General features: G+C 39.6%; 1 protein-coding gene across 1 annotated transcript in view; it reads left to right on the top strand.

Annotated features, from left to right (window-relative positions):
- Window positions 1–23,507, top strand: part of Unc80 (unc-80 homolog, NALCN channel complex subunit) — a 182,042-nt gene that overhangs the window by 54,330 nt on the left and 104,205 nt on the right. The window contains 5 exon segments of the mRNA XM_032901292.1: window positions 2,354–2,562; window positions 3,553–3,659; window positions 4,717–4,813; window positions 7,413–7,585; window positions 20,346–20,558. Coding sequence (XP_032757183.1) covers window positions 2,354–2,562; window positions 3,553–3,659; window positions 4,717–4,813; window positions 7,413–7,585; window positions 20,346–20,558 — 799 coding nt within the window.

Here is a 23,507-nt window from a genome sequence, read left to right as displayed (position 1 = left end):
TAGTGTTCTTGTGGGACTCCTCGCAGCACGAGTAGGGACGGTTTACGACTCTTTTGCCTGTTCTTGGGACTCTTCCTTCTACCATGTCGCTCTATCCAGCACTGACATGAGGACATGTTCTTAGTCTTATTGTAACTTGTTATGCCATGTTTGGTTGGTTTCCCTGGGAGGCATAGAGGAGGGACACAGGAGAAGTGGATCTAGGAGAGAGGAGGTGGAGGGAAGGGGCTGGGAGGAGAGGAGGGGAGAGGAGAGGAGAGGAGAGGAGAGAAGAGGAGAGGAGGTGAGAGGAGGTGAGAGGAGGGAAGAGAGGGGGAGGAGAGGGAGGAGGGAGAGGAGAGGAGGGGAGAGGAGAGGAGAGGAGAGGGGAGGGGAGGGGAGGAGAGGAGGGGAGAGGAGAGGAGAGGGGAGGGGAGGGGAGGAGGTGAGAGGAGGTGAGAGGAGAGGAGGTGAGAGGAGAGGAGAGGAGAGGAGAGGAGGAAGGAAGGGAGGAGAAACTGCAGTAGGGATATAATATATGAGAGAAAAAATAAGTAAATTATATTTAAAAAGGAATGGCTTAAAATATTTAGCACGTTGAAACATTTGAGAGAGAAAATCTGAATATTCTCATCTATTGATAATATTGTGCAATAGCATCATATATTGGGTCAATGCAGGAGTCTACCTTAAAGTCTGTAACTAAAAGTTACACAATAACACTTAGATAAAAGTCATTGCAAAACTAGAACATCTCCTAGCATAGGTTCTTCCAGAACTACAAGAGGAGTACATGCTGGTCAAGATGGCAAATATGGGAAACACAGACAACTCTACGAGGGAAGCTGAAAAATCAAAATACTCCTGCTAAAGATAACCTTTGCAAATTGTTTATGGTTTCTACATTTCTGAACATGTATTGATTACATGTATAACTGTTAAAGATTATTACAGTATGTCATAAATAGTGCCTAAGTCAACCTTATTTTGAAATAAGATTTTTTCCAACTAAACCATTTTTACTTTGAGAGTAACAGGACAAAGGCAAGCTAAAGGCTTTAGATTTGGCCTTTGATAGCACTGGCTTGTCACAATCATCCTGAAACCTGACCTATACCAGGAAGGAATTCGGTCTATGAGGCTGTCATGGAAGGATTGTTCTTTATAAGTAAAGGCAACAATGATACAAACAGTCAAGAACTATCATCATATGGAAGTCCCACAATATATTCAGCTGACTTCCCAGACTTAGATATTAAAATTATATCCATTCTTCAGCACTGGCCACTAATATCTTCTCAGTCTTAATATGGCCTCATTTATCCATCTTTTCCTTGATATTACATCTTAGAAATTGAATTTCTCAGTGTAGGGAATTGGTATGAACTTCCAGAAATGTTATCTTTTTGCATGGAACATAAATGTTCCATAAATACCAAATACTTTACTTCTCCAATGATAGTAAGATGGGGCACTGCTTTCTCCTTCTAACCACCTTAATGTCTACTAATTTAGCGGGTGAAAGATGCAAACTTTTAGCCAATTGTCACTATTATTATTTTTTTTAAGTCCTGTATATTATTAGTCCTTTTTTCTCATTGAGAATCTTCTTTCTGGTTTTCTGACATTTCTTTTTACTTTTATTATTTAATATATATATATTATTTATACATATACATATACATATATGTATATATTTCATTTATGTACGTACACTGTCATTGTCTTCAGACACACCAGAAGAGGGCATCGGATCCCATTACAGATGGTTGTGAGCCACCATGTGGTTGCTGGGAATTGAACTCAGGACCTCTGGAAGAGCAGTCAGTGCTCTTAACCACTGAGCCATCTCCCCAGCCCTCTTTTTACTTTCAAACTTGTCCCCTTTCTTCAACTTAATTGACTGGCAAGATGATATATTCCCTAAGCATGGCAGTGAAATTTCAGTCTCATTTATTAATTTATGTAAATAATTTTGAGAGTTTATTGGGTGTCAATTATGATCATGTGCTGCTGGAGGGGTGGGGCATTTCACAGGAACCAGGAGCTTTTTCAAAAGTTAAATATTTACTTGCACCTTAAGTGCTCCTGCCATTACGGCTCATACTGCAGATGCACGTCTGCAACCATATTTAGTTGTTTTTATTAAAGTTGAAAAAATGACTACCTCCACTTGACAACTGAGACAAGGCTCTTCCCAAGAAGAAACCAGGTCAACAACCTTGGTTTCCCTCTTCCCACTCTGACTCCTAGCCTTATTGTACCCATTCCCTCAAAGATTATTCTGTACAATTTGCCTAAATACAATAGCTGGGAGTTGAGCGGTCACTGAGCTGTTCAGTGTTGTTTAGCCCTATACTCTATTTCTCTGCAGTGATGAACCAATGCAAGGGGGCAACCTGGGGCGGAAAGATTTCTGGCGCAAGATGTTCAAATCCCAAAGCGCAGCAAGTGACACCAGCAGCCAGTCTGAGCAAGACACCTCGGAGTGTACCACAGCCCACTCAGGGAACACCTCTGACCGGCGTGCCCGCTCACGATCTCGCAGAATCTCCCTGCGAAAGAAGTTGAAACTCCCCATAGGTAAAAGTATGTCTGTATTTATTTATGGATTCTCTTACTATCATGCCATCAAACCAATGAGTGATTGAGACAGAGATGACATGGGAGGGGACTGGGAAGAGACGCGCTCAAGCTGTGAGATCCACATGACTGCTTCATGCTTCCACTGGTTCATTTACTGTTCTGCAAGTGCAGATAGTTCCCAGATGGCAGCTGCGTGCCTTGGCTCTTGTGTGAAATGTATAGCTCATGGCTTTGCTGTATTTGAGTAGAAGCCACTACCATTAAAACAGATAATCACAAGAGTACATACTGTTGCAAATTAGAACACAACCTGACCTATTCAAAGGGATGGGGAGAACAGATGTTAAATACCCAGAGATTAAAAAAGGAGCAGCCTAAGGATGATGTGCAAAGATCACTTGGCTTGGGGGAACTGAAAAGAACCAGTGAAGTGAGAAAATGGTTCACTCACTGAGACAGAACAGGAAGCCAGACCATTAGCAAGTCAGGGTGGCCATTTCCCATGGCTCTTGTGTACCAGCCTGTCAGGGAGAAGAGAATAATGCACTGTATGAACCATTGCATTGGAGGGACTGTTAGTCAACAAGAGAATCAGACTGAAAGCTGGCCAGTGGCCCAGGCATAAACAAGTGAGCATTTCAATTGTGTATTATGCAGAAACAGGGAAACAGAGATTTAAGAACTGTTTAGGAGATAAAATGCACAGGTTTTCAAGAGAGATATGACACTTGCCTAGCATAGGTGATGGATCTTGGTTTCTTGCAGCAGAGGGAACCAGGACTATTTGTCCTGGACTTCTGTGCTAATGTAATTTTATAGTTCAACACTGAACATCTTGATTCAAAACACGTATAACGAAAGCAACTTCGTTTTGCTTCTTTTTATATCGGAGCCATGTAACTTTCATTGCTAGTTCAGGACATGCTGGCATTTCTGTTTCATTCATTTAAGAGCAAATGCTCAACTTTTCAAAATATCATTAACTAGGAAATTGGCTGAAGCGGTCCTCCCTCTCTGGCCTGGCCGATGGTGTAGAGGACCTCCTGGACATTAGCTCTGTGGATCGCCTGTCTTTCATCAGGCAAAGCTCCAAGGTAAACAGGACATTGCTCATGGAGTGAACATTGGGGTCACTGACTGAAAACTATTGGCATTGAAGAATGGTGAGCACATAGGAAGGGTTAAAGAAACTTTGGATTTGAACAAGTTCAGAAATTAGACAAGCAATAGACAGTAACATGTGTAAGTGGTAAGCCATAGTACAAATGAAAATAACGGAAGACATAGTAAATATCCACAGCTTCAACTATATCTACATTTGAAGAATAGAGCAGGTGTGATGAAAATTAAGGAGATACAATTGGAATTCTTAAGCATGTTCTTTTTGGTTTTTTTGTTTTTTTGTGAAAATATCAGAGACTTATTGGCGTCTACCTGCCTCCTCACTTCCTTTATGTGCTGTTATTTACATCATATTGAGTTGACTGATGTCAAGATTATGAAGAATGTCACTGCTTTAAGAGAGACATAGAGCCAGCCCTGGTGGTGTAGAGAGCTTAGTGGCAGAGCCCTAAGTTCAGGCCTAACCTGGGTTATACAATGAGTATGAGATTAGCCTGACTATCCTGGGCAATTTAATGAGTTTCTAATTCAGTAAAGCAAGTCAACAAGAAGGCTAAGGATATAGCTCTTGCTGCAGATCACTCGCCTAGGCGGGAGGGAGAGAGAGATGGGAAGGAAGGTCAGAAAGGAAAGAAGGGTAAGAGGGAGAGGGAATATTTATTATGCTGTAAATTGATTTGCAAATTTACCAAAGTCTACTCATTCTTTTCCTCTTTGGTCTGATTTTTCAATTGTGGTTGCATTCACTAAGGATGAATGTGGCTGTCCGCTTGGACTTGATCAAAATAAACAAACTGTGTTGTTCACTAAATTATTTTCACATTCAGCTTCTGATCTCTAGCCTGGTATTCCTTGCACCTACAGTTATAATGACATCTTTTTTGGGCCACGGGGATGTATTAAAAGTGCTAGACAGGGAAGCCAGAAGGACAAAGTCACTTTCACATTCTAAAAAACTATTTCAAACCAAGGGCTAACACAACCCAATGATTGGCTGCCGAATAGCTGATAGCTTTCTTTTCTCCCCAGGTCAAGTTCACCAGCGCTGTCAAACTCTCTGAAGGTGGACCAGGGAGTGGGATGGAGAATGGACGAGAAGAGGAGGAGAATTTCTTCAAGCGTCTTGGTAAAAGTCAATAGTCTAAGGATCCCATTGACCTTTTCTTTTTTTCATTTACTTAAACTCACTGGTCCGTTTCTTTTTTTGGAAAAATGACTTTTTAAAAAAATAGTCATTTTCTATTTGTATTGTCTTTCCCTTTGTTCTTTAAGTGTGTCTTTCATGGCTATCTATAGTCTCTTTATTATCAGTTTGGTTGAAGAGACATTTACAGAAACCTTACTGTGATTCTCACCCCCTCCTGGGTACTGAGTGTGCAGAGAATAAGACGCAGCCTTTTCTTGTTAGAATCTGTGAGTCACAGGACCTCCTATCCACCCACCGCTCAGCTTCAGAGTTCTGTTCAATGCATGGCTGACAGGTGGCCACCCTCCTTCTGCTGAGGGGGAGTGCGCAAGTTTACAAAGCAATTTGTTCCAGGGCTAGGCAGCTTTAATTGTTAGCAAATCTTTCTTTGTGATCTGAAAATACATTTGCCCATAAACTTAATGGTCTCTCCTAGTGATAACATCTGTAGCCACACATACACAGCTACACAGAATACCGTAACCTGTCTTATTCACTTCCTGTTCTGTCTTTTGATTTCTTTTGAGTAAATGTCTTTGAGTTTTTTTAGGTTTTATTCCGTGGAAGGTTCTCTCACTCTACCACATCCTGATTCTTTTCCCTATGTGTTCATGGTTAGATGATGAGTGTTATAAACTATAGAGCTTTAGCTCAAATGCAGCAGGCATTAATTGGTGTATAAGTAAGCTGTGGATATAGCAAATGCATGAACAGGAATGAAAATTATATTATCACTGTTCTTATCACATAACTGGTTTGCATTGGTCGGCTTTTGCTAGTTCATCTTCCTATCAAAGAATGTCAAGATAAGCTTTGGTGGAGTCGCTATCGAGTCTCCATTTTATAAGGTTTTTTTATTTATTGTATAGAATGCAGTTAGACTACTTACACAGAAAAAAATTAAAGGACAAACTCAAAACTAATTTGAATTCTAGAGTTTTCTTCATAACCCGACTGTGATGATCCATCTGAATAAATATGCATTTTCATGCTTTCATTCACATTGATCGTGTTTTTACCAAATAGGAAAATGATAAAGCTGCAGCCTCTGATGTTGTTCTAGCTGAGTATGTTTAATGAATAATGTGTGGGTCTAGCTTTTCAACAAACCATGCCATTAATTTTCTAATAATTCATGAATATTTCCCTATCTCCTACAAAAGCATTTTCAAATTTTATCAAAAGTGATCTCCTTGATATGTTTATGATTATATAAAAATATTATATAACTGTCACCTAGTTCATGTCGATGCATTCTTCATGAAGACATGATGTTTCTTGTGCTTACTTATGCCATAAACATCATCCTATCTACTTAACTGTCTCCTTTGCAATCCAGTGCAGACCTAGTCTAAGGTTTCAAGTTCCTCCTAGGCTGGACGCTTTGGTCTGTTGTAGGGCACTTGTCTACTACATGAGGATTAGGTTTGATCCTCAGTACTGAAGAAGTGGGAAAATCTGTGAAGGCTCTCCCTGACAACCCTGGTCTTTGGCAGCTTCAGCATTTCAGTCTGTTCCCACTCTGTCCATTTCCCATAGACTTTCAGAGACAATCTCTCTAGTGTCAGAACCAGCAGCAGCACAATGACAGTGTTTCTGCGTTTGCTTTTTTGAGAATGAAGCTAATGTGTGTCCTGAGGTATGAGCCATGCTAGCTCAACGTCACCTGGCTGGTGATGTGAACATAGCTCCCAGTTCTCTCTGTGCACTGGAGTGTTAATTTGATGTACCTGCAACATAAACCCAGGAGTGTGGGGTGGGAAGTGATCCTTCTTAATGAATGTTTTCCATAGGCTATGGATTTCCATATGCTATGGATTGAGTGTTTGCATCTGCCCAATGTTCATGTTATGTTGTGGTAACATTTGCAAATGGAACTTTGCAAAGGTGATTAGGTTTAGATGATATCATGAGAGTACCACCACCATGATTGGATTTTGGTGCTCTTGTAGAAACGAGAGATGAGATAAATAACTGTATGCTAATATAAGGACATAATCAAACCTGGAAGAACCGACTATACTTGAACCCAGTGTCAGACTAATAGGCCATACAGCTGTGAGGGGCAAATATTTATTGTTTAAAAGCTAGCTGGCCTGTTGTATTTTATAGAGCTGCCCTAATTGACCAGGGCACTATACTTTCCCACTTGTAGAATATTCTTTTTCATGCGAGAGATGAAAAATCTTTGGGTTGTTGTCATTTCCAATGATTTCCTTACACTCCCTTCTTCAACTCGAAGTCCATAATGTAGCCTCTTACGCATTTAAAATATGCCTATCTCCTTCACCATCTTAGATATGCATTAGCAAATATTGGAGTTTTTGGTGCATTTGGTGAATCTTGAATTTTTACATGTCCCGTCACCTACATTCAAGTCAAAGGGTATTCATAGCAAATATCTTAGCAGTGCAGGGGAGCGGGAAGGAGCGTGAGAGAGTTTTCAGGCTAACAGTACAGGAAACATACTGGCATGTCTTTGAAACATCGTTATGATCCTTTTCACTCTCTTCCTTTCACAATGGCACAACCCCTACAGGCTGCCACAGTTTCGACGACCACCTTTCTCCCAACCAAGATGGTGGAAAAAGTAAAAACGTGGTGAATCTGGGAGCAATCCGACAAGGCATGAAACGTTTTCAATTCCTGTTGAACTGCTGCGAGCCAGGGACAATTCCTGATGCATCCATCTTAGCTGCTGCCTTGGACCTAGTAAGTTACAGAGTTCTCTCGCCGTTATTTACCTTCATGCTAACCACAGAGGAAAGCATGAAATCCTAGTTCTAAGCCTAACAGTGGGTTCATATCTATTTAGCTTTATCAGAATTTGTTGCCAAAGGAGGAAGAAATATGGTAAGGTGAGAGAAGTCAATAAAAGATGAAAAATCTTAATAGTCATTGGGAGGTAGCATGTGTTACAGGATGATTATTACTATGTGAAAGTGCATTATAACTTCATGATGTCTGAGCTTAAAATTCCACCTGACAGTTTGTTAGCCCAACAACTTTAAAATGGAGGTTAATGCTAATACCGAACCTTCCTTCCAGGGCTAGTGTAAGGATTAAATGAGATTCTAAATGGAAAGCCCTTGTTCAGTGTCTGTAATGTGTAAGCACTCAGTACAGTAGTCTTATATTTCCATGTATTAGTTCATAGGGCTGTTTGTTTTTGAGACAGATTGTCGCTATATGTCTCTGGCTAGCCTCAAATTCACTGTGTAGACCAAGCTGGCCTCAAAGTCAGAGAACTGCCTGCTTTCTGCCTTCCCAAGTACTGAGATTAAAGCTGGTGTCACTTACAAAATACCTAGCATGTAATAACTAATTAAGGAATGTCCTCTAAGGTCTTCCTCTGTGCCAGGAATGGTACTAACAACTACAACGGTGCAGTAGTAAGGCTTTCTGTGAATAGTCGTCAATGCTTCAGTCTTCTCAGTGAGTGCTGCAGCCTAAGGCTGATGATTTGCATCTATAGCATTCCTAGTGCATTTCCACAGTTAACTCCTGGAACCAGGAGACCAACTTATAGCCCAATAGTAGAAAGGCCTTGCTTCTGTCTTCAGAGAATCTATTATGCTGATTCTTCTTAATATAAATTATGTGAAGCCACTTTAAGAATTTCAAAAGCTCTGACAGCTTAGATGACTTTGATCAAGGTCATATGCTAATTGGTGCTAAAACTGGGATCAGAGCAGAATCTTCTGTTCCATACAGGGCTATTATAGAAACACCATATGCTTTCTCTGTCAAACAATTATTTAAATAAATCAAAATCAGTACCAGGACACATTGAAAATATATGTACATAGCCTCCTATAATAAAGTCACTTGCACATGCTTTTTTTAAATAATTCAAAAAGCATCTGATTCTTTAAAGATATTTCTTATTGGAGGAATGCATAATAGATGCATACTAAGAAAACAACATATCTTCAATTTTAAGTATTCACATCACATTCATTCTCCAAGCTGGTTATTCTTAACATGTGACAACATTGATTCTTTTAGAAATAGGAAGAGAGTTGTGAAAAATTCTACCAAGAAAACAACAGCTATAGACAAAAGTTAGCATGTATATCAGAAAATTAATGGATATCCTGCAGAACTTATCTATAGAGCCTAAAGAACTCTACCTTAGTGAATGGTTCTTTACTGGTAAGGAGACTTGTCAGGCAGCATCTTTGATATCCATGGATGATAACCAGGCAGAGGAACCTCTCACCATTGCTCCCCATGTGGAAAACTCTTGGGATTTCTATGAAGATCTGAGGTCCTGAAGCAGCACAAAGCTTGTCACGGAAAGAATGCTCCAGAATTGAATTGGATCAAATTAATGTCTGCTTCTGCATCAAGATGATTGTAACTATGATATTGATAATCGATTTGATATTCAAATTTCCTAAGTGGTAGAGTTATATTTGCTCTCCAACTGTTGTACCTCTTAACTTTTAAAGAAACGTGGTACAGGAATTTCAAGCACAAATAGACTTTATGTGTTGTGGGAATGTGACTCCTATCTTTGGACTGATTTAAAACACATCAAATAGACTTTTTTTTTCATTTCCATAAATGTAAAGCTATGACTAGAGAGTTACCAGATCACTGGGCTCTCATTTCCTCCTTTCCCTGAAGAACTCACTCTAACAATGTTTGTTCTTCCTGATCTCATAAATTCCATGATAGGCTATAGAAACCAGTAGAGTGGAGCACATGAATAGTGTCTTTTAGCCTCTAAGCTCAGAAGCATTTTCTGATGTTGATGCCCACTGATGAGGTTGTCTTTGTGGGTTGGGGAGGAGGAACATTCTTCACCAATAATTATATATACTGGGAACAAATGCGCAGCCCTGGAGCAGTGAGCAGGTGGTATCAGGACGATTTTCATACCTGAGAGTCTTATTTTAATATAGACCAAGCATTGTGCCCAAGTTCAGAAGCCCAAATCCCAGATGTCAGAGTCAGTCAAAATTTAAAGAAGAAAAAGAATGCCCATCTTTAAGTAATGAGGGTGACCCATTGATTTGAATAAAAGTGTAAATGACAAAGAAGGTGATAGATGAGGAAGAGATGATGCAGAGGAGAAGAAAATGTTTGGTAGAATTGAGTAAAGCTTAATAACAGCAAGTTTCAATCTACGGACAGTTTATGAAGCACTTTCACATTATCTTACCTGTTGGCACCAGGCCAGGATATGGTCCCCAGACTCACTTGGAATTTGCTAGTAAATGCTGCCAAACAAACCAAGAGAAACCAACGCATAGGTGGATGTTGTGTGTTCTTGAATGAAAGTGGTACTCAGTGCTGGCTGTCATTTGTACTATTGTGGGTTTTCAGTATAGACTTAGGTTAGAAGTTCTTCAAGATTACTCTCACATTCATAGATTTCCCCTCTGTGTTTGGTTTCTCCCAGCATCTAATCCATCTGCTTCTTATTTTGAATGAATTCCTCTGTTTTATAATACCTTTATACTTTCTCTAATGCATTTGTAGTTTTGCTCATGTGTATGATATAAATATGAATATAAAAACACAGAGATATATAAAATATAGTTAGGTTAATAGATATCAACAGATATGAATAGATGATGGATATCAAGTTAGGTAGAGGTAAATAACAGATTATAGATAGATAGGTAGGTAGATAGATAGGTAGGTGGATAGATAGATAGATAGATAGATAGATAGATAGATAGATAGATACATACATACATGCATACATACATACATACACAGATACATAGATAGACATAGGCCAGTACACAGGGTGAAAGGGCAGATACACAGGTCAAGGCATAGTTATAAATTTTGATTATTTATCATTCAGTACTTAGGGCAGAAGTGGAAAAAAAGGACTGAGTTCAGAATTATAGTCCATTTTATCCTATCTCTCTTATATTATTTTATCCTGATGTTTGTAGATATGGTTTAAATTGAACTTTGTATTCAGTTTTTGCTTTTATTACTTCATTGATCATACAATTTAAATGTGATTTTTTTCAAGTTAGCATTTTTCTTCAGATTAAGAGACTACTAGTAGGTGAAGGAAATAGCAGCAACTTGCAGAGCCAAATCTAACAGCTGTGAAAGTTCATTTGTTTGCTTTAAATAATCTTGCTGTTATCACTACGAGCACATAATTCAAGGCTGTTGATTTAAGACCAGCATGGCTATTCCTCACAATCATTTTCTTTTTGTACAAATGTATCAAATACAACTGTTACTTTTTTTTAAGTTTACAAAAGGGATCCCTTTCACAGTAAGCTTACTGGATCTGCCAGCACAAGAGGAAAGAGAAGCAGTGAGGATAACGCATTTACTGTTTTCAGTTTCTCCTCATTTATTCAGTGACCCTGTAATGTGTGTAGATGGTGACTTCTAGTCTGGGGGTAATTTATTACCTTGAATACAACTAACAACGATTCCGATTGGCTTTAGTATCAATTTCCGTGATTATTAATACACCTGTGGGATTATAGAACTCTAGTTGGTGACTGGAGAAAATCAAATTCATGTTCAGTTATTTGGCCTTATTAATAAGTAAAATTTAAGAGAAAAAACCTCAAAGTCATATCCATGGCAGATCTCACAAAATAAGATGTGCCCAGTGATTTTAAGATTTCTACCCTCTTAATGATGTCCGCGTGCCAACCAGAACCACTGCTTTGTTATGCTGTTTTGTTTTGCTCTCTTTTACCTGATTTTGAAATTCGTTGATATGAAGTCATGTCTTCCCTTTTGTTCAATATTAGGTTTCGTCTAATGCAATTAGTGCTACTCACTTACACTAAAGAGTGGTTTTGTTAACTATAGAACAAGTTGTAAATCTGTCTTAGTTTAGCAAGGTATTTCTATCTTTTTTTCAGAGTTTTGGCAATTTTGGATGATGCTTCCATATGTGTCTTTGCACATGGGCCTTGATTCAGAATAGTTTTCTAGATATACAGAAGAATTCAATGCTGATTATAACTTTGCATTTGGTGTAAAACCCATATTCGTGGTAGGAAATCTCCACAGGTGCAATTGTATAATGAAAGTTCTTCCACCTGTGTTCTTACTTATGTTTTTATTTGTTTACATCGTTACTTTTACCAGTCTGGTGCCCCAGAGTGTCCGACTTTTTTTTTCAACATGAGGCTTAAGATGTTCTTACATAGATTTGATAAACAATTTAGTTTGTATCTTTGTCTATCCCTTTACTGTAGAATTATTTGCCTCCCCACCCCGTGTGTGTGTGTGTGTGTGTGTGTGTGTGTGTGTGTGTGTGTTTTGCGTGCACATTTGTGCTTGCAGGGGAGCATATATTCATATGTAAGTGTAAGCACATATGTGCCACCACATGTAGAAGTCAGAAGACAACACTGGTGTTGCTCCTTGCTTCCCATTTGAGGGAGGATCTGTTGTTCACAGGCTACCCCAGGCTAGCTGGCCCTCAAGCTCCAGTGATTTTTTTTGTCTCATGCCTCAGAAGCCCTGAGATTACATATAAATTGTACCACACCTAGGCTGATGTGCATTCTGGGATCAGACCTTAAATCCTTATGCTTACAATGTCCCCAAAGTTTTGCAAATTCCATTGCGGGTTTCTCCTTTTACTTCAATGTTTTTTGCAAACTCATGTTCTCTCTGTAAGTATGCCTCACCAGAAGGGATGCGGAGGTCAACTGGAATAGCTCTCTCAGGCACTGCGCTTTCTGTAAATGACTCTGTTTTGACCTCAACTTGAAGCTCCTTCTGCCAGAATTGTTGCAAGTCATAAGCTGAAATGTTCTTCCTGCCCTTCTAAGATATTATTTCATCCCTCTGCCTTAATATTCCTTATTGGCAATCAGTAACAGAGACCGACTCTATTCCAAGCACCTTTAATATCTTCTAGTCATTGTTGATAGTTTACAGTTTCACTAAAATGCTTTTGCCATATTTTTCTAGAGCAGTGGTTCTCAACTTTCCCATGTTTCAACACTTTAATGCAGTTCTTCATGTCGTGCTGACCTCAACCATAAATTTATCTTTGTTCCTACGTTATAACTGTAGTATTGCTACTGCCATGAATTATAATGTAAATATCTGGTGGCTTTGATGGTCTTAGGTGTTCCCTGTGAATGTGTCATTTGGCCCAAAGGGGTCATGACCCATAGACTGAGAACCGCTGATCTAGAAACTCATGAGGCCTCTAAATAATACACTTGGCATATTGTATTTATTCTGGAAAATTCTCAGGTGGTATCTCTTTAATATAAGGCACCTCATATTTCCTCTGATCTTTCCTTGCGGAAATTATAGATAAATGCTAGGTCTAATTTTATCCCCTGACCTTGACAGCCTCCTTTATCAATTCCATTTCTTTTCCTCTCAGTACTGTGTCCTAGAAAAAGGTTCAGATAGCATAAATTACCCAACTGTTTCTCTCTCAAGTGAGCCTGAGGCCATGGGTCTTTAATTTAATTTAATTATTATGTATGTGTATGGGCATTTTGCCTACATGTATGTCCATATACCATGCACATTCCTGGAGCCTGCAGATGTTGGATTCTCTAGGACTGGAGGTACAGATGGTCATGAGCTACAGTGCAGACTCTGGGAATCAAGCCAGGCACTCCAGAAGGGTAACCAGTTCTTTTAACTGCTGAGCAGTTCCTCCAGCCTCATTCCCACCATTCCTAGTGTAGGGTAAGGCTACCTGCCACAGGATATTCCCTAAGGTCTGGGGAAGTTGAGGTTCCACAACTTGGAGATCACTACTGGCATCTCCACCAGTAGATACTGGCACAGATACCAAAGATGCTGGTAAATGTTCTACTCATATAGTATGCCACCCATAAAAACAGTGATGATCTGACCCATAGGTTAGTGTTACAAAACAAAACCAAACTAACAAACAAAAACACTCAACTCATCTATGCTTCGCCTATCTTTTGGATTTTAAATTTCAAGAGCAATGCTTCATGTTTTTATTTGTAAAAGATAGTTTAGCACACTGTAAACAGTCATATTATATAGGCATATTCCTATAGTCACAACATTCAGGATACCTAGCCTGAGCTATCTAATGAGACCCCAAACAAGCAAGCAGAATTAATGTGACATGAAACTGTGTGGCCAGACCCCTACCAGTTGAGCCTAGATATTGAACTTGTGGACCAAGAACCATCAAGGCAAATGCTTGCTAACTTATCCCACCCCCCTCTATGTTTGTGCTTTTGCCTCTTCCTCTGCTGTCTTCCCGTCTCACCTTAGAAATACAAAGAAAAGCAAAATTAGAAATTTATATAGCATTTTAGGTGTTTTAAACCAAAGGAAGCTTAGTCCTTTGTATAAAAGACTCCCAGTCTATTGTATAAAATAAAAGACTTCATTTGTTCTTTAAAATACTGACCCAAAGCATGACCATGACTTGAGTAAATCTGAAAATGACTGGCCATCCAGACCTGAATGAATAATGATCGTGCCCACCCCACCCTGCCCACAGCTACTACTAAGTACATAGACGCAGCTTGTCAGGTAACGAGTCTATTACTGGGTGATCTCGGCCAGGGAGAGAATGCAATACCAGCAAAGTAATAAACATTGACTCAGAACCATATGCCCTCTGGCAAAAAAAGAAAAAAAAGGAAAAAAGATTCTAACACACACTGAGACCCACAAAAAATTTCTTATTCCCATTGGCTTTAAATAAACATATACCTCACACCAGCAAGCATTTTATATTTTATTGTAAGGCAATAAAAATTATGTGATGCCCCAGAGACCATCATAAAATATTTAGCTTTCAAAAATAGGTAGTTCCCATGTAGCACTGAGGTTTCTTCCCATTTAACGAGCTAAGGTATAGTCCCCAAAGGGAAGGAATGTATTGCAATTATGCCCTCCAATTAACTGTTGCGTCCTGGTAAATATATTTCTAGGTCCCCAGATAAAAGGCAGCCCAGCTGTTTGGTTTAGTATCTCAATTCTCTGTTTCACTTTCACAAAGGAAACATTCAATAGATATAACAATCCTAAAATCCACGGGAAATATAAGAACCAGAAACAGGAAAAGTGTCTGGTGCATGAAGTGTTCTAGTTGCAGAATGTTCAAGAAATTCAGGCTGCACAGTGACAATCTCACGACTTCATGTGACTCTAGCAAGACAGGTCTGTAACCTCTCCCTTCCTGTGCAATTTAATTAATTTTACAATATCTATTTAATTTATATTTGTTTTCCTTCTGTTTTTAAGCCTGTAAAATCACCCAGAGCCCTTCACCCCATGATTTTAGACTCTGCCCCATGTCCTTAAGTCTTTAAGGCTCGGAGCTTATTTCCCTTCCTCTGTAAACTCCAAAGCCTGTCCCCAGTGACACAGTTCTTCCTACAAAGCTGCACTCACTCCAGTAAAGCTACACCTAATGCCATTCCCTATGTCTGCAAATATGTGAGCCTATAGGGCCATTTCTATTCACACCATACAAGGGATAATAGTTATGCTTATTTGTGGATGTAAGGTTATATTATTAAATGCAGTTAGGAATTACACTGATCTAGTAAAATGGCAGTAGTGGGCTTTTTTCCTGGACCGCAGTAGCTCCAGGAAGCTGGGTACTAGGTTTCCAATACCAGCCACAATTTCCCTTTGGTTATTGAGGCTTTAAATGTCAAATTAGCCAGCTGTTGGTTACCACCAAAATATGAGAGTCACCGTTAGAAATATCTTGCCATGCTGGTCATTGTATTCATAGCGCCACAACACGTGCGTCGTGCATGCGTGTGTGTGTGTGTGTGTGTGTGTGTGTGTATGTGTGTGTGTGTATGTGTGTGTGTTTGTGTATGTGTGTGTGTTTGTGTGTGTGCATGTTTGTGTCTGTGTGTGTAGACATACATATAAATGCATATATAATGTAATTTGGCTAAATAGAAGATACTATAATTCCTTAATGTCTTTAAAAAACACCCTTAGAGTTATTTGTCCCTTTCTTCCTCCTTTCCTTTCTATAGCTCTCCCTAGTTAAATACCCCCAATTTTCCCATTTCCTCTGATTATCACTTATATCCTGCTTTTAGTCTCCATAAACCAGTTTTGGCATTCATTATAAACATGCTGTTAATGCTTGGTGGTCTCTTTTAGCCATGCAGTGTTCTCCTGATTCATTACCCCACTTCAGATTATCTTTATTATGTGAAATCAGCCATTTCCATTATGCCATAACTGATTGAACTGAACCATAAGAGTTAAGTTCCGTCAGAAGAGAACCATTGGCTTTTCTCAATACCTGGGAAGAGTCCTCTGTTCTGGGTATTCTATAGTCCTGCCTCACCAAATCTCTACTTTCCAAAACTATAATTGAAATACATCCATCACAGCCACATCCATGCTAAAATGCCTTAGATTTTGTTGCTGACATGTATTTATTCTTGTTGCTTAGCATCAAATGCGTAATAGTATCCCTAACTTTGTGTCTTAGCATCCCCCACAACTTCCTGCAAAGAAATGCTCACAAGGCTGGGCTTGGTGGAACACATCTTTAGTCCCGTTACTCAGGATACAGAGGCATCAAATCTCTGAATGCAAAGCCAGCCAATAGTGAGTTCCAGGATGGCCACTGCTCAGTAGAGAGAACCTCTCTCCAATAATAATAATAATAATAATAATAATAAAATAATAAAAATAAAAATAATAAACAACAAAAACAAAAACAAAACAAAAAAACAGAGTCAGGAATATGCACATACAATGATCAGGAAAGTGACCTAAGTCACACTATCGTGAGTAGGGAATTCTCCCATCTGTCAAGATCATGGTGGCTATTGTTACAGAGGCCAGTGTCTGAATCGTCCATTCATGTAAGCAGTGGCAGTTCTCAATGATAGTGGATTCTATAGCATGTGCCAAGTCCATCAGAATCAACCTTGCCCTTTGCATCAAGTTGTATTATAAAAAAAAATATATACCCTCAAATTAATCTGAATAGCATCTCCAAACTTCAAATTCCCAGAGCAAATAACTATATGCTGGTAATATCTGGGTTTTATCATGCTAAAGTTTAAAAGTGGAGAACTAAAAACTATAACTAAAACAATTTAAGCTTTCTATACCTCCTCACATGCATTCGTCCACCTGTCTTTCATAAGCCCACAGTTAGGAGTGTAGAAGGACTCTTGGCCCCATGCACCTAGACCAAGTTAGGTCTTACCATTAACCCCATTAAAGTCAGAGCTGACTGTATGGTGCTCAGCCAGTGGTGTTTTTCCTGTCATCTGACATTAAGCATTGAGTTCACATTGGTTCATACTGTGAATCTGTCACAATCTGACAGGCAAAAAATAAATTTTCAGTCGTGGTCATGATGGTTTGTGTATGCTCAGCCCAGGAAATGATACTATTAGGAGGTGTGGCCCTGTTGGAGTAGATGTGTCTCTGTGGGTGTGGACTGTAAGACCCTCATCCTAGCTCCCTGGAAGCCAATAGTTTGCTAGTGGCCTTCACATGAAGATGTAGAACTCTCAGCTCAGCCTACACCATGCCTACCCTGACACTGTCATGCTTCCACCTTGATGATACTGGACTGAACCGCTGAACCTATGAACCAACCCCAACTAAATGTTATTTTTATAAGAGTTGTCTTGGTCATGGTGTCTGTTCACAGCAGTAAAACCCTAACTATGACAGTTCCTTGCCCTCCTACCTAGCATCCATTTCTAGAAACAGATGTCTCAGCCCTTTTAAGATACAGCCAAGCATGTCTGACATACCCAGTAAATTCTTACACAGAAAGACTCGATCTTCAGACCATGAGGAATGGCACCAGAACACCCATGCCATTGAGTCAGACTCCTGGGAATGACAAATGAGAATCCCAACGACCTGTCTCCAAGTCTCAGCCTCTGTACACTTTCATCACTTGTCACTCGTGTATTAGAAACAGATTCTGAGCACAGTCTTCATCTAGTATTTTGTCTTTTTCACCTATATTAACCCTTTGTTTCCTGCCAACAAAATTTGCAAAATTAAATCCCCCTGTAAATATAGCTTTAACTAGAATTTCTATGATGCATTACCGTCATTATTTTTCTTTAAAAAAAATTTTTAAATTATGTCTATAGAATTCTTGATACCTGCACTTAAGGGACAGACAAGAGAGTTACAATTTACTTTAATCATCTATAAAAGCACTAAAACAAAAAAGATTTCTCCTTGGAGACAGTAAGTACCCAGAATCTTATAGGTGGAGAGTTGCCAGTTGGTGAAGGGAACTGATGGCCATATATCATGGGAACATTGAGAAGATATGAGATTTCATATTTGGGGGGTTGGGGATTTAGCTCAGTGGTAGAGCGCTTGCCTAGCAAGCGCAAGGCCCTGGGTTCGGTCCCCAGCTCCGGAAAAAAAAAAGAAAAAGAAAAAAAAGAAAAGAGATTTCATATTTGGAAAATGGCTGCTTGTTTGAGTTACTTAGACTGTACAGCATTTGAGATGGGAATAGACTGGGAGATGATTGGACATCTCAAACCAAGTCACAAAGATTGCACATCCTTTTTCATTCTGTGGAACTGTTATAAGTTTTGATGATAGAAAGAAAGTGGCATGTGCTTTTTTAAAGAAAAATGTATTTACTGATATTTTATTGTTAAACAGTTTCTACCTACATCCTCAAATTTTTCTAATAGTAAGGTCTCTGAATATAAATTGGGACAATGCAAATACAAAAAGAAAAAGTTAACATAGATGTGGATATGGAAGAACATTGGAATGTATACTGTGCGTTGCCTTCACAGTCCATGGTCTGGTAGCAAACATGGCTTATATTTCCTGACCATAGAGTCAAGTATATATTGTAATTTGTAATATATCAACTGTAACATAAATCTCTATAAATCAATGTCTATTTTAACATTATTGATTGAATTGTTTAGAAATCTGTTGCTTAAAACAATGAAAAAAAATTTTTCTTCAATCTGAAAATCTGCTGTCACTGATCCTCTTGAGTTACTAAGTAGCCCACAAGTGATGTCAGTATTGTGACAAAAAACAAAACAAAGCAAAAAAAAATCCCTGCACAAATAAAGATACAAGGTGATACTTTACACTTTTCTTATGACCTACTAATGACCTCCTCCTCTTCCTCCTCTTTTTCTTCTGCTCCTCCCCCTCTGCCCCTCCCCCTTGCCTCTTTGCACATACTTGTTAGCTTTTAAAGATTAAAGTATATAATTCACTTTTCCAGGGTATCAAAGCTACCACTTTTATTATTAAAACCACATCCTTGCATGACAAAAGGGAATCCTGCTTTTTATTTTCCCGAAAAAAAAAAAGTTCTGTTTCTCATTTATCAATTAAATAATTTCCTGTTTTCTTGAATAGTTTTAAGTAAATGATGTTTATTATGCAGAATTTAGTCTGTTGTGCAGGAAAAAAAGATTAATTCAGCAAAAGCTTGCTCTTCCTTTTCCTAATGCTCAAAGTGTGCAAAACAACCATTCTCCTCGTGAAACACAAGAAAGAGCCTTAGATGACAGTACAGGGTAATATAAAAACACCACGACTGAAGGAAGATTCATTCTACAAAAGGAGTGTTTGCTTATTCATGTTAAAAATTTAAGAGTGTGTGTGTGTGTGTGTGTGTGTGTGTGTGTGTGTGTGTGTGTATGTTGAAGCTTCTTGAAACTTTCAAGAAGTTTCATTCACTCATACACTCAAGTTGCCTGTTCTGGTTTATTTGCTATCATTTTATCTTACATAATTTTGTATTTTATTACTTTGTAGATGCCTGTCTGAGAGAGAGAGAGAGAGAGAGAGAGAGAGAGAGAGAGAGAGAGAGAGAAGAAAAAAACATGGATTTGGGTGGGTGGGGAGTTGGAGAAGACCTCAGAAGGAGATAGGGGAGAACCATGATCTGAATATATTATATGGAAAAATCTATTTAAATCTATTTTCAATAAAAAATTAATTACAAATATTTAGTGAAAGCATGGGATCAGCTGTGAACTGAGAAGATGAAAGTGGCCAGAGCTCTCTTAGGACAACTAACTCCTCAGTGTCCACAGTGCCTTGGAGATTTTATTTCCAGATTATTCGCTATTTTGTTCATACCATCCTGAGAAATGTGGCCAAGCCATGTCAAAATATCTGGGCTGACGTATGCCAAGAAACTCCTTCATTCCACCTGAGCTCTTTCTTATATATGTGTGTATATTTTTAATTTAATTTAATTTTTTACTTATTTACTTTGAATCCCCCTCACTGCCCCATTCTCACAGCCATTCCCCCATTCCCCCCATTCCTGCATCCCCTTCTCCTCTGAGTGGGTGAGGCCCTCCTGGGTATCCCCCTCCCCCTCCTAACCCTTGCACTTCAAGTCTCTGCAGGTCTAGGTGCTTCCTTTCCTGCTGAGGCCAGACAAGGCAGCCCAGCTAGAAGATACCCCACAAACAGACAACAGCTTTTGGGATAGCCCCCACTCTTCATTAATCCCATACTGTTCTTTCCTTAACCCTCTCAGGAAGCTCCTGTGGTGGCCAGAGCAGCTCTGTTCCTCGAATGCGCCCGTTTTGTCCACCGGTGCAACCGAGGCAACTGGCCCGAGTGGATGAAAGGGCATCACGTGAACATTACCAAGAAAGGCCTTTCCCGGGGCAGGTCTCCCATCGTGGGCAACAAGCGGAATCAGAAGCTTCAGTGGAATGCAGCCAAGCTCTTCTACCAGTGGGGAGATGTGAGCTCTCGTCTTTCTTCTGTAACACTTAGGGCATTTGAGTGAGATGAAGTTTCTTTGAATGAGTTTGCTTTACAGACAGTTATCTGTTATATTCCAAATACTAAATGATCACTTTGGGGAGAAAGCAATCATTTAATTTCCCCAATGAGTCTATAAGGCAAAGTATTACTCTATGGTTTTATAGTTAAGGACACCGAGGTTTAGGCAATAGTGTGCCATTGTACATGTAGTTGAAACAGTCACTCTTTCATCTCCCATGTTGCATTCCAAAGACGATTTTAATTGCTGAATTAAAAAATCATCTTTGTGGTCAAATCAGTACAAGCATGATTTTTTTTATTTTAAATTTTTTATGGTTTTCCTCTTTGGCAACTTTACATATGTACATCTGGCTCTGAACACTTCCACTTCCTGTTCTCTACTATTTCCTTCCACTCCTTCTTTCCCACTGAAACTCTTCTTTCTCCCAACTAGCCCTTGCTATTTTGGTGTGTTATTTCCCTTGACTCACTGAGTTTAATTGTGGGTGCTTGCATGACCCTGACTATAAGGAAGGTTATTTACTGGAACATGGACTACATAGCACAGGCTATACCCTTGAAGAAATGGTATCCCTCCTCGAGCCTACTTACTGCCCATTGTCACTTCCCTTTACTTTTCTGATAGATTTTTCCTCTTTCTTTGACATACATTCTATGTATATTTGCATGCGAATGACTAACTAAGAAATGAATGACTGTTTTAAGAGTTTTGATATCATGGACACTTACAATGCCAACTTCCTCACTACAGGAAGGGAGAAGGTGAATGATAAAAAGAAATTCAGGAAGATCAAGGTTTTTTTCTGCTAATTTTAAGCAGAAAGAAACACAAATGCATGTAAAGAGCTCAATACCCCTGTATCCTTACAGAATGCTTAAAGCTACAGGTTTAACTCCCCAAATGTCTCTGCTGAGTGTATCCATTAATGCCGCTGATTAGGGCTCTCCGAGTCTAGTCTTTTCTTGTCTCTTTTGCATACTAATTCAGAAGCCATGCCCTGTATCAAGTCCATGTGCTGGCTGCCTGCAAACATGAATGCATTAACCTTTCTATTTTATTACATTTTCCTTTAATTGTCTTATATAACCATCCTATATAAAAATCAAAGCAAAACAATACAATGTGAGGTATGTTTCATAAATATCAGTCATCTTTATTGATGCTAGTATTCATGATCAGTTCTTGGCACTGCCTTTTGGGGGATTCTGTTGTACGATTTATAGAAGACTTTCTTCCTATGTGGTGCCACCTCGTCTTGAGAATCCAGCAAGTTGAGTTACATAACTCCATTATATTTCTCCTACATTCTGCTGTGCTTCTGTAATATTAAACACAAGAGTCTACACAAGTCAAGACATATAAGCAAAAACTATATCATGAGACACAAAGATACCCAGAGCCATAGAGACACAAGGAAGAAAAATTCTTTACTAAATTCCTGCCACCATGTGCCTGGAATAACATTAATATTCATAATTCTTAGCTGAAGGCTCATTAGACTGGGAACCAAAGATACTGAACCTGAATTTTTTTTCATTTTCTTTCTTTCTTTTTTTAATTATTTATTTTATTTATTTATATCCCAAATATTGCCCCCTCCCAGCTCCCCTCCCTGAGTTTTTCACATCTCCCTCACCTCTGAAAGGTGGTCCTCCTTTATCCCTCCCCACAGTCATCTTCCTTCTCTGGGTTATCAAGTCTCTATAGAATTAGGTACATCTGCTCCCACTGAGGCCAGACAAGGCAGTCCTGGGGCCTCGGACTAGCCTGTGTGTGCTCTTTGGTTGGTGGCTTAGTCTCTGGGAGCTCCCAGGGGTCCCAGTTAGTTGACACTGTTAGTCTTCCTATAGGGTTGCCATCCCCTTCAGTTCCTTCACTCCTTCTCCTAACTCTTCCACAGGGGTCCCCAACCTTAGTCCAATGGTTGGCTGTAAGTATATACATTTGCTGCTGTAAGCTGCTGGTAGAGCCTCTCAGAGGACAGCCATGGTAGGCTCCTGCCTGCAAGTACAACTTAGCATCAGTAATAGTGTCAGGGTTTGGTGCCTGTCCATCAGATGGATCCCAAGTTGGGCCAATCACTGGATGCCTTCCCTTCAGCCTCTGCTCCATCTCTCTCTCTCTCTCTCTCTCTCTCCTCTCTCTCTCTCTCTCTCTCTCTCTCTCTCTCTCTCTCCTCTTTCCCTCTCCCCCCTCCTCTCTCCCCCCCTCCCTCCTTCTCCCTCTCCTCTCCCCCTTCCCTTCTCCCTCTCCCTCTCTCTCCCTCTCCCTCTCCCTCTCCCCATCTCTCTCCTTCTCCCTCTCCTTCTCCCTTCCCTCAACAGGAATAATTCTGGGTCAAAAATTTCGAAGGTGTGTTAAAGACCCCCATCCCTTCACTGGGGGTCCTGTCTATCAACAGGAGATGGTCTCTTCACGTTTCATCTCCTCAAATGTTGGACATTTGGGCTAAGGTTATCCCCATTAAGTCCTGGGAGCTCCTCATGTTCCAGGTCTCTGGGACTTTCTAGGGTTGCCTCTGCCCCCCATGTCCCTCAGCTGCATATTTCCATTCATTCTCCTGGACCTCTGGGCTCCTCTTCTGTCTCCCCTGATACCTGATCCTGCCATACTTCCCCCTCTTCCCTCTCCCCTCTCCCAACAAATTCCCTCCCTCCCACTGCCTCTCATGATTATTTTGTTCTCCCTTCTAAGTAGGATTGAAGCATCCTCACATGAGCCTTCCTTCTTGTTAAATTCCTTAAAGTCTGTGAGTTATATCATGAGTGTTCTGAAATTTTTGACTAATATTCACTTATCAATGAATACATGCCATGCATGTCCTTTGTGATCTGGGTTACCTCACTCAGGATGAAATTTTCTAGTTCCATCTATTTGCCTGAAAATTTTGTGATATCCTTTTTT

The sequence above is a fragment of the Rattus rattus genome, chromosome 4 (assembly GCF_011064425.1).
Source record: "Rattus rattus isolate New Zealand chromosome 4, Rrattus_CSIRO_v1, whole genome shotgun sequence".
Classification (NCBI taxonomy): Eukaryota; Metazoa; Chordata; class Mammalia; order Rodentia; family Muridae; genus Rattus; species Rattus rattus.
Note: the sequence above shows the minus strand (reverse complement) of the source record. Positions and strands in the feature narration are given on the sequence as shown.